This window comes from Cervus canadensis, chromosome 12 (assembly GCF_019320065.1).
Source record: "Cervus canadensis isolate Bull #8, Minnesota chromosome 12, ASM1932006v1, whole genome shotgun sequence".
Lineage (NCBI taxonomy): Eukaryota > Metazoa > Chordata > Mammalia > Artiodactyla > Cervidae > Cervus > Cervus canadensis.
In genome coordinates this window covers 60820072-60832294 of record NC_057397.1, presented here as the reverse complement: position 1 = coordinate 60832294, position 12223 = coordinate 60820072, and the positions used below count along the sequence as shown (strand labels likewise).

At 43.8% G+C, this 12223-nt stretch overlaps 1 protein-coding gene across 1 annotated transcript in view; it reads right to left on the bottom strand.

Annotated features, from left to right (window-relative positions):
* RGS22 (regulator of G protein signaling 22) overlaps positions 1-11568 on the bottom strand; it is a 165636-nt gene extending 154068 nt beyond the window's left edge. Inside the window, exons 1-2 of the mRNA XM_043484148.1 lie at positions 11451-11568; positions 10923-10951 (exon numbers count right to left, since the gene is read on the bottom strand). Of these exons, the coding sequence (XP_043340083.1) occupies positions 10923-10951; positions 11451-11475 (54 nt within the window). The 5' untranslated portion in view covers positions 11476-11568. The remainder of the gene's footprint in view (positions 1-10922; positions 10952-11450) is intronic.
* Between the last annotated feature and the right edge of the window lie 655 nt (positions 11569-12223).

Genomic DNA, 12223 nt, shown 5'->3' with positions numbered 1-12223 from the left:
GAAAAGATACTCAACATCAGCAGCAACAAGATATCACTCCACATCTACTAGGATGGCTACAATTTTTTTTAAAAAAATGAAAAATAACAAGTACTGGTGAGAATGCAGAGAAACTGGAATCCTTGTACATTGCTGGTAGGCATGTGAAATGGTACAGCCACCATTCCTCAGAAAGTTAAATATATATAATTACCATTATAATCCAGCAATACATTTCTGGGTATATACCCAAAAGAAGAGAAGGCAGGACTCAAACAGATAATTGTTGCACCCCTGTGTGCGTAGCACCATTATTCACAACAGCCAAAAGATGGAGACAACTCAAATGCCTGTTGATGTATGAAAGGATAAACAAAACACGGTATGTACATATAATGGAATATTATTCAGCCTTGAAAAGGAATGAAATTCTGATACATGAAACAACATGAATGATCCCTGAAAATGTCATGCTAAATGAAATAAGCCACACACAAAAGGACAAATACTGCATTATTCCACTTATATGAGTTACCTAGAATAGTCAAGGGCTTCCCAGGTGGCACTAGTGGTAAAGAATCTGCCTGCTAATGTGGGAGGACGTGAGATGTGGGTTCAGTCCCTAGGTTGGGAAGATCCCCCAGAAGCGGGCCTGGCAATCCACTCCAGTATTGTAGCCTGGAGACTCCCACGGACAGAGAAGCCTGATGGGCTACAGCCCATAGTGTCACAAACAGTCAGACATGACGGAAGCAACTTAACCTGCACACACAGAACAGTCAAATCCATAAAGACAGAAAGTAGAACAACGGTAACTAGAGGCTGGAAGAGGGATAACAGGAAGTCACTATTTAATGGGTTCAGTTTAGTCGCTGAGTCGTGTCCAACTCTTTGCAACCCCATGAACTGAAGCACGCCAGGCTTCCCTGTCTATCACCAGCGCCGGGAGCCTGCTCAAACCCATGTTCCTTGATTCAATGATGCCATCCAACCATCTCATCCTCTGTCATCCCCTTCTCCTCCTGCCCTCAATCTTTCCCAGCATCAGGGTGTTTTCCAACGAGTCACTTCTTCACATCAGGTGGCCTAAGTATAGGAGTTTCAGCTTCAACATCAGTCCTTCCAATGAATATTCAGGACTGATCTCCTTTAGGATGAACTGGTTGGATCTCCTTGCAGTCCAAGGGACTCTTCAAGAGTCTTCTCTAACACCACAGTTCACAAGCATCAATTCTTCAGCGCTCAGCTTTCTTTATAGTCCAGCTCTCACATCCATACATGACTACTGGAAAAAAACCAAAGCTTTGACTAGACAGACCTTTGTTGGCAAACTAATGTGTCTTCTTTTTAATATGCTGTCTAGGTTGGTTATAACTTTTCTTCCAAGGAGCAAGCATCTTTTTATTTCATGGCTGCAATCACCATCTGCAGTGATTTTGGAGCCCCAAAATATAAATTCTCTCACTGTTTCCATTGTTTCCCCATCTATTTGCTATGAAGTGATGGGACCAGATGCCATGATCTTAGTTTTCTGAATGTTGAGTTTTAAGCCAATTCTTTCACTCTCCTCTTTCACTTTCATAAAGAGGCTCTTTAGCGATGGTAACGATAATCCTATATGCAAAACAGAAAAAGAGACAGAGATGTACAGAACAGACTTTTGGACTCTGGGAGAAGGCAAGGGTGGGATGTTTTGAGAGAACAGCATCGAAACATGTATATTATCTAGGGTGAAATAGATCATCAGTCCAGGTTGGATGCATGAGACAAGTGCTCGGGCCTGGTGCACTGGGAAGACCCAGAGGGATCGGGTGGAGAGGGAGATGGGAGGGGGGATCGGGATGGGGAACACATGTAAATCCATGGCTGATACATGTCAATGTATGACAAAAACCACTACAATATTGTAAAGTAATTAGCCTCCAACTAATAAAAATAAATGGAAAAAAAAGAAAAGGGGGGAAAAAAAGAGGCTCTTTAGCTCCTCATTGCCTTCTGCCATAAGGATGGTGTCATCTGCATATCTGATAGTATTGATTTTTCTCCCAATAATCTTGATTCCAGCTTGTACTTCATCCAGCCCGGCATTTCACATGATGTACTCTACATATAAGTTAAATAAGCAGGGTGACAATATACCGCCTTGACAGACTCCTTTCCCACTTTGGAACCAGTCTGTTGTTCCATGTCCAGTCCTAACTGTTGCTTCTTGACCTGCATACAGATTTCTCAGGAGGCAGGTCAGGTGGTCTGGTATTCCCATCTCTTTAATCACAGTTTGTTGTGATCCACACAGTCAAAGGCTTTGGCATAGTCAATAAAGCAGAAATAGATGTTTTTCTGGAACTCTATTGCTTTTTCAATGATCCAATGGATGCTGGCAATTTGATCTCTGGTTCCTCTGCCTTTTCAGTTTGGGATGATGAAAAAGTTCTGGAGGTGGATAGTAGTGATGGATGCACAAGGTAAATGAGCTCAATGCCATTGATATCATACACTTAAAAATGGTTAAAGTGGTAAGTTTAATTTTATGTGCATTTTCCACAATAAAAAAGATAGAAAGTTAAAGTGTTAGTCACTCAGTTGTTTCCAACTCTTTGTGACCCCATGGACTGTAGCCCGCCAGGCTCCTCTATCCATAGGATTTTCCAGGCAATAATACTGGAGTGGGTAGCCACTCCTTTCTCCAGGGGATCTTCCCAACCCAAGGATTGAACCCGGATCTCCTGCATTGGCAGGCAGATTCAGTACCATCTGAGCCACCAGGGAAGCCAAAGTTAAGTATATGCCAGAATCATGAAACAACATGGAGAATCTCAAGATCATCATGCTGAGCAAACACAGTTTTACACAAGAGAAAACCAACTGTATGATTCCATTTACATGAATTTAAATCTATAATCTATGCTACTAATCCATGGTGAAAACCAGGACAGTAGTCTCTGGGGAATGTAGGAAGAATCAACTGGAAAGAGACTTGAAAGGGCTTCTTAAGATTATGGACATGTTCTATATTTGATGGACGTTTAGATTACACAAGTGTATACACTTATTAAAATTTGTCAAATGGGACTCTCAAGTTTTCCATTTCACTGTGCATAAATTTTACATACAAAAGAACCATAATCTAATATTGAACACTAATTTTAGAGGTGATATATATCTCATCAATGTCTACAGCTTATACTCTGAAATGCATAAAAATAAAACAGATTGATGGATGATTGGTGAGATGGACAGAACAAGAAACATGAAAAAGCAAATGTAGCAAAATACTAATGACTGTGAAATCTTGGTGATGGGTATATAGGTGTTTACCACAGTTTCTTTTTCCCCTCTTGGCCACACAGCATGTGGAATCTCAGCTCCCTGACCAGGGATCGAACTCACATCCCCTGCCATCAGAAGCACGGAGTCTTAACCACTGGACTGCCAGGGAAGTCCCACCACACAGTTCTCTTAACTTTCCTATGTGTTTAAATGTATGCATTAAAAAATGCGATGGGGGGACTTATGTATAAGGAAATGACATCATGTTTCTCTGCATCTGTGGAGCTTTCCTAGCCTCCTGCATACTAAACAACAGATCCCAAATCACTATCATCACATCTAGAATAAATCCCTGGTCATCTGATGATCTTTTGACTACTATCCTGAGATCCCATGCACTACCAGTCAGACCCCTCTGGGACCTCTGCTTCACCCTCCTGTCCATACTGGGCCAAACCTCATCTTCCTACCTCTCCCTTACCCCATTACAGTATGGATCAGTCTTCCTAGCAACACCACAATCAATATAAGAGTTCCACTTGTCTCCCAATCTCCCATCTTTCTCTAACACAAAAAAGGATTTAGGATGAATGCAATTTGGCTCCTGCCCAGCTGTCCAGCCTCATCTCATAATACCATGCTCTAGCCATTGCAATTTTTTTTTTTAATAGTTCTGCACCTTTGGGCATGCTGATTGTTCGACTGTGAAAATCCTTTCTCCTCTTATCTATCTACCTACCCCTTTTCTTCTCCAAAAGTTACATCTATGTTTCCCCTGTCATAACTTTTAATACTTCAGACTCTTAATTTCTGTTTAGTCTCGCACTCTGGGTTGTAAACTTCTGGAAGAAAAAGACTGCTTCTTATTCATTTAAAAAATTCCCAATGCTAAAAGAATCTGAAAAATAATACATACACACACACACACACACACACCCATATACATACATACACTGAGGCCCACGTGGCTCAGTGCTAAAGAATCCACCTGTCAATGCAGGAGAACGAATTTGATCTCTGGGTCGGGAAGATTTCCTAGAGGAGGAAATGACAACCCACTCCAGTACTCTTGCTTGAAAAGTCCCATGGACAGAGGAGCCAGGCGGGCTACAGTCCATGAGGCTGCAAAGAGTTGGACACGACTGAGTACAGTCCATGAGGCTGCAAAGAGTTGGACACGACTGAGCAGCTGAGCATGCAGGCATACATAAGTATAATCTGAATCATTCTGCTGTACTCCTAAAACTGACATAATATTTTGAATCAACTATACTTCAATCAAAAAACTTCCCAGTGCTTTATATAATAGATACTTACATTATTGTTAAGCAAATGTTGAATGATTATACCAAAGACATGAAACCTAAAGAGAAAGACTAATAACCTAAGACTCTAATAAAACAACACTAGGGAGAGCCCCTGGAGAAGGAAACAGCAACCCACTTCAGTATTCTTGCCTGGAAAATCCCATGGACAGAGGAGCCTGATGGGCTAAACTCCATGGGATCACAAGAGACAGACATGACTTAGTGACTAAACCACTACCTCCAGTAAAATAAAAAGGAGAGATGTTGCCAAAAAAGGAAAACAGAAAAAGAGAATATAAGGGGAAACAAACGCCACAAAGTGGCTTGTTGAAATTATATATTACACAGATCAAAGGCATTTCAGGAACTTAAGAGCTGAAAGCCCATTTATCAGATCCTCACTGGACTGCAAAACTGCATATAGTATTATTAATATAGTATATGAAGCAGGAAGCAAATAAGAGTGGCTCATGCAATGAAAAGCAAAAGCATGAATCTCCTTTTATTATGAAGAGTTATTGTCACACATTACAATCAGCATCTACTGAGCAGTACTTTTCCATTTGGTTTCTATTCTCACTCTCTTTCCTGCAGGAAACTCTGAAAGGCCTGGGGAAGGTACAGGAAGCTGTCAATTCCCTTTTTATCCAATCACACTGTGCTTCATGCCGGGCTGGACGAAGCACAAGCTGGAATCAAGATTACTGAGAGAAAAATCAATAACCTCAGATATGCAGATGGCCCCATGCTTATGACAGAAACCGAAGAGGAACTAAAAAGCCTCTTGATGAAAGTAAAGAGGAAAGCGAAAAAGCTGGCTTAAACTCAACATTCAGAAAACTAAGATCATGGCATCTGGTCCCATCACTTCATGGCAAATAGATGGGGAAACAATGGAAACAGTGAGAGACTTTATTTTGGGGGATTCCGAAATCACTGCAGATGGTGACTGCAGCCATGAAATTAAAAGATGCTTGTTCCTTGGAAGAAAAGCTATGACCAACCTAGACAGCATATTAAAAATCAGGGACATTACTTTGCCAACAAAGGTCCGTTTAGTCAAAGCTATGGTTTTTCCAGTAGTCATGTATGGATGTGAGAGCTGGACTATAAAGAAAGCTGAGTGCCGAAGAATTGATGCTTCTGAACTATGGTGCTGGAGAAGACTCTTGAGAGTCCCTTGGACAGCAATGAGATGACACCAGTCAATCCTAAAGGAAATCAGACCTGAATATTTATTGGAATGACTGATGCTGAAGCTGAAACTCCAATACTTTGGCTACCTGATGCAAAGAGGCAACTCATTGGAAAAAAACCCTGATGCTGGGAAAGATAAGGCGGGAGGAGAACGGGACGACAGAGGATGAGATGGTTGGATGGCATCACCCACTTGATGGACAGGAGGTTGAGCAATCTCCAGGAGTTGGTGATGGACAGGGAAGCCTGGTGTGCTGCAGTCCATGGGGTCACAAAGAGTCGGACACGACTGAGCAACTGTACTAAACTGTCTAAAAAGCCAAGTAGGACTTTTTCAGTCAATTCATTGGCTTGGGTTCAGTCAATTCATTTGGCCAAACATCCTATGGCTTTCCTCCTGTACTAAAGTCCTGGATACAACATGATATCCTAACGTAAAAAAGTGTATTTTACACTCTTTATCATCTTTCCTCCCATGCTACACCTTACAACTGAGCAGCTAGGTATAGTATACACCTTACCTATGATTAAAAGTTTCTCTTAATCTTAATGCACTTTTTGTTCAAAATGCACACAAACATAAACTGCTTATCCTTGTATTGTTTCATATTAAAGGTCACCTCTCCAACCAGAAGGTATACAATTTGGGGGAAGAGCAATGGACAGCGTGTGTCCCCAGTAGTGCCTAATACAATGGTTAAGTGCAATTAGGTGCTTAACAATATACTTGTTAACTAATGTATTGATGGAACCGCTAAAGCAGTTTCTGCGGTTTCAAAAAGCATTAGAGAATCTGGTTCCAACCAGAGAACTGGACTCCGCAGAGATGGAAGTATTCCAGACAGCCTAACACTCTCCAAAGGACCTCCAGGACCATCTGGGTTTCCAAATGACTTGGTGGAGACACTTCTGGCACCTCACTTGGCACCCTCCATCCACCTGTTCCTGTCCTCCACCACCTCCACAGACCTCCGCCCAGCATGCCAGCCAGGTGTGCTCTCATAGTTCCCCCAACCCCACTGATGTGCAATCAGCTATATTCACAATCTGAAAAGGTAAACACCATGTGGTCATTAATGTTCATGTAATTAGACACTTGTGCTCACAAGAACTGGAGCATATGCGTCTTTTTTGCATATTACATGAGAATAATGAGAATATCCTCGGACTTGGGAAATGCTCTGTGTTTATAATAAATTCATTCACTCTATAAAAATAACAGAAAATGAATCTGAACAGCCTAAAGATTAGCTGAAAATCAGTACTACTTTTAACAACTAAAATATAAAAAATATTATGTGAAACTACAGTGTCTCTTAATTTTATTCAGCATATGGAATATGCAGGTGTACTGAATCACAATATGAGTCCTATAGGTGCTCACAACTTTGTTAGGAAATTGCAAAATTTACAAACAAAGTTAAAATATATGCAAAGCGATGTGTCTGACAAGAAACAAATCGTTCTAAATGTTATTCTCTCCACTGAAGACAGAGGCCTCATGTAAAGGTTAAAATATTTTATAGACATACCTAACAGCATCATTGACTGAGAAAACGCAGTAAGAAAAAAGTTCCTGTGAATATTGCTAACTGCTAAGTCACTTCAGTCCTGTCCGACTCTGTGCGACCCCGTCCCTGGGATTCTCCAGGCAAGAACACTGGAGTGGGTTGCCATTTCCTTCTCCAATGCATAAAAGTGAAAAGTGAAAGTGAAGTCGCTCAGTCGTGTCTGACTCTTCGCGACCCCATGGACTGCAGCCTACCAGGCTCCTCCATCCATGGGATTTTCCAGGCAAGAGTACTGGAGTGGGGTGCCATTGCCTTCTCCGTCCTGTGAATACGGACGCTCTTTATTTTAGTATAGAACTCTGCTGCCAATAATGAAAAACCAAAATAATACTATTTAAATAACACAGAGGTTTATGTTTCTCGTGTAATTATAAGCAGTGCAGAACTGGCACAGTGGTATCCCAACCTATCAGGAGCCCAGGTCTCTTGGGTCTTGTGGCTCTGCCATCCTCAAGATGCCACTTCTACCTCATGATCTAAGATGACTGCTTCAGCTCCAGGATCACACCCTCCTTCCAGCCAGCAAGAAAGACTACAAAGGGCATGTTCTTTCCCTTTACATTTATCTGAGTGTCAGAGTCAGAATGACCCAGGTTCTAGATGTGGTCTGACCGGTTTTACCAGCTGTGTGACCCAGGGGTTGGTTATTCCATCTCTGTAAACATCAGCTTTCCAGAAGTAGGACACAGTGCTTCTGCTTAAACTTCATTAATCAAAACTTGGTTACAAAACTTGGTTCTGGGAAGACTCAGGGCTGGTGCACTGGGAAGACCCAGAGGGATGGGATAGGGAGGGAGGGGGGAGGGGGGATCAGGATGGGGAACCCATGTAAATCCATGGCTGATTCATGTCAATGTATGGCAAAAACCACTACAATATTGTAAAGTAATTAGCCTCCAACTAATAAAAATAAATGAAAAACAAAACAAAACTTGGTTCTGACAAGGGAAGCCAGAAAACGTTAATTATTTTGGAGAGCAATATGTCTTGTAGGTACCGTGGAAAACGGTGGAACGGGAAACCAGAGATCTCAGTCACACAATTCCTTTCTAAAAATATTAATGAGAAAAAATACTCTTACACTTTGGGGAAAGAGGAAGAAATATTATGTGCAAGACATACGGATTCTTTCATCTATAGATAATGCTTGGTGAGTGATGAATTTGAGGATCTGGTCACAAACTGGTCATGACTGAAAGCTGCACAGGGCTCAGAGGCAATCTGGATGATTTTAGGCTGGAAAGGTTTCACGGAGATGAGCTGGACCTGGAAGAATGTCCAAGATTGTGAAATGGATGGGGGAGAGCATCCGAGACAAAACTCAACAGTAAAGCCAAGGAGGCGAGCAGCGCAGTTTGGCTGGAGCAGAGGGCGTGTGGAAGCACTTTATAAACCAAAGACAGTATGAACACTGTCTTCATCACATAGACAGTATTGGCAGATAAGGTTAAAGAAGGTTGAAAAGTTGCAGAAAAGATTCTGCATGCTAAAGGGAGGCTTCTGACATTCTGGCTCTGCCAGTTACTAGACGTGTGGCCCCAAACCAAGTCAGTGAGCCTCTGTGAACACCGACATCCTCATCTGTGAGAGGTGAGTGTTAGTCACTACCTAACAGGGTTGTTCTGAGGTTAAATACCACCATGCAGTCAGCATTCAATAAACAGGAGGTTAAAAAAAAGGTCTGAGCAACTGAGTAACATGGCAATTTCTTAAAGAGTTAATAGCAATTTGATAGCCAAGGTAGAGGAGATGGGAGAAGGAAAAATCCTAAAGATAGAGCAAAGTCATAGCCAGAAATTCAGGTGATGCACAGGAGTTTGCTCTTTGTGCCTTAGGCAAAGAAAAACTGCAGTTGGCAGAGTGAACACTGGAGGCGGTGATATCAGCCAGGACTACCGCCAAAGTCCGAGCGCAGGGATGAGGGCCTGAATAAGACAGTAGCTGTGAGGATGGAGAAAAAGATCTGGCTATGAATGGAACTTGGGAAATGACTACAGGTGGGAGGTGAAGAAAAGGGAAGAAAGGTTCTGACTTGGGTGATTGAATAGCCAGTGACACTATTAACCGGAGTAAGAAAAAGAGGAAAAAGGACAGAATAGGTGGTAATTAGTTCACTTCACACTACTGAAGTGATGCAGGGACATCTAGATGATGAAGGCGCCCAGTAACCCAGTAGATACAGAGTTCTGACATCATAAGAGGAGTGTAGACTGGAGGCGTGTAGGTTTGGGAGTACTGAGAAATAAGCGTGGCAGAAACCATAGGAGAAGAGGAGTTCTCCCAGAGAATCCTGAAAAAGGTCTATACTTTGATGGTAAGAAAAAAGACAGGCCAGGAAGGGAGGAAATGAGAGATGGGAGAACTGGGAGACAGTGGAATTAAAAAAAAAAAAAAAATCAAGAGAAAGAGGAATGGCTAATAGAATTTTCAAGATGGCCTCATTAAGTTGCCATAAGCTGGGGAAGGACGTGCGGAGGTCAGCAGGCAATTCAAATGTTAAGGGTGATGTCCTTGGGTGCCTGTGAGAGACTCTGTGCTAAAGTTGTACGGGAAAAGGTTATCTCGAAAAATGCCTTCCTCTTGTCTGCGTGAAGAACACTTCAGGAAGCAGCTTAAAGAAACTTGCTACTACACAGCGTGATGCCAAGGCAGCAGGAAGATTGTTGGAGTTTCTGGCACGCTGTGTGTGCCTCTGTTTTGGTCTCCCCCAGCGGTGGACCAAAGATCGGGAAGAGTGAACGTGGAAAGTGCTAGCAGACGCAAGGTAGCAGACAGCCTCTACTCTCAGCCCCTACTAGACTGTGAACTTTTTGAGACGTATCCTTAGCATCTAGCACCACACTTGAATATAGAGGCACTCATGTTTGTTGAGTAAAAAGCCAAAAGCAAATAAGATAATTGACCAACAAGAGAAATAAGTGCTGTAGGACATAAGCAAATAATGTAGAGAAGTCATTAGAACTCTTGGAATCAAGGCTCTGTATGAATGAGGCTTTGCTGCCTCCTATCTTAACGCATTACCTGGGATAAGTTCTTAAATAAACAGAGGGAATCGCAGTAGAACCCACTACTCTACATACAGCACTCACCTAAATGACAACAGACATAATGTACTTGGCTAAGTAGTTATTACAGCTCAACTCTCCAGAAGTCTGAGCTGAGACTATCTGGTACATTTTCAAAAGAATTATAACTGTAAACAGACCTTGTGTTATTAATCAATGCCACCTACTAAGGTTTACTGTAACCAAGAACTGCCCAGCCCTAACACAATAAAACCATGGAGATGAATCTACTCTCATGGAGTCATCAACAAACTTAGCAAAGTTGAATGAGGCCATTTATATAAAAGAACTTTTAACAATGAACAGCATCCACCATGAAAAATCAGTTGGCCCCTTCTTAAAAATGTACCTGTTAAAAAACACATTCTTGAACCCAGCACCATTGTTATGAAACCAAAGCTTACATTATAACTCATTTGGCAAAAAGAAAGGAAAAGAAACATCATTTCTAAAAAGGGATCTATGATTTGCTACTTTTAAAAAGCCAAGGTGGTGGGGGGGGGGGGGAAAGTAGCCCTCTAAATTCTACTTACAAATCCTTCTTCTGTAATAGTTGGTGGCTCTGAAACAAAATAAAATATTACATTATCTCACTCAAATCTGATTTCCTTTTAAAGTAAATGAAATAATTTGAGACAGTACTCAGGCCTGTTTTATACGTGGGCAAGCTCAGTAAAACTCTTGGCCCTCTGTTCGCTCTCTGCACATGGATTGAATTTGAAGTTGGAATTCAAGGTGGAAGTGGGGAGAAAGGGCCTCTGGAATCCAGCTTGGTCACTAATCGACTGCGACCCCCAGAGTCAACCTTAATAGATGGAGGCCTCCATAACTCCCGCTGCAAAACGGAGAATTAAGCAACATAAAATAAGACGGTGCCAACGAGGCACTGGAAAGGGGGGGTGGCGGGTTAAATTCCTAACAAAATGCGGTGAGAGGGCTCTGGAGCCTGTGCTACCAAGGTGAGGGAGAGGGGTCGCCCAGGGGGCAGAAGGAAGCCCAGAGGCGGTGCGCGCTGGGACCGCCCCGCGCGCCCCGGCCCCGACCCCGGCCGCCCCACCTACCGACGGTAAGCCTCCTCTCGGGCATGCCGCCGCCTGCGCCCCGCGCCCCCGGCACCCGCGGGGGCCGTCAGGACGCCTCGGGCGCGGGCCGTCGGGCCCCGGGAACGGACGCCGACGCGGAGCGGCGCGCGCGGCCCCGGGCGGCCTCGCTGCTGTGGCCCTAGCGCGGCTCCAGTTGCTATGGAGCTGAAACAATGCGGGCGCCGAGCAGCGGCCCGTCACGCGCCTTTCGGAGGGTGGGGGTGCTCCCGGGGCCGACGAAGGGACGCGGGCCACCCCGGTCCGTCCTCCTCCGGGCCAGGGCCCGGCGCCGCCGCCAACGGCTTACGGGACGACGTGCGCCCCAACCCCGCCACCCCGGGGCCCTGGAGACGTGTCGCCCCCCAAACTCAAACCGGCCGGAGCCTCGTTACTATGGCGACCGCGGCTCAGGCTGGTTCTCCCCTCTCCGTCCACAGTAAGACAAGACCCGCTTCGAGCGGGTGCCGCAAGTGGAGGCCACACGGCCCGGTCCTGAAAAGAGGAGGAAGACGAGCTTTCTTGGTACTAAAGGAGCTCTTGAGCGCATTCACAGTTATATGAATGCCTGTGTAAAAAGTTAAGTGTTCCGGTACTTTTAGGAACCAGCTCTTCCCCTACGCTTTTGCTCCAATCGGTTAGGGCAGCCCAGTTCTCAAGATAGCTAGCTATTAAGATAGATTTTTACAATTACCGGAGGAGACATGAAGAAGGGATAGTAAACTGAGGGTGCCCAGAGTGTGTGTACCCGGAAA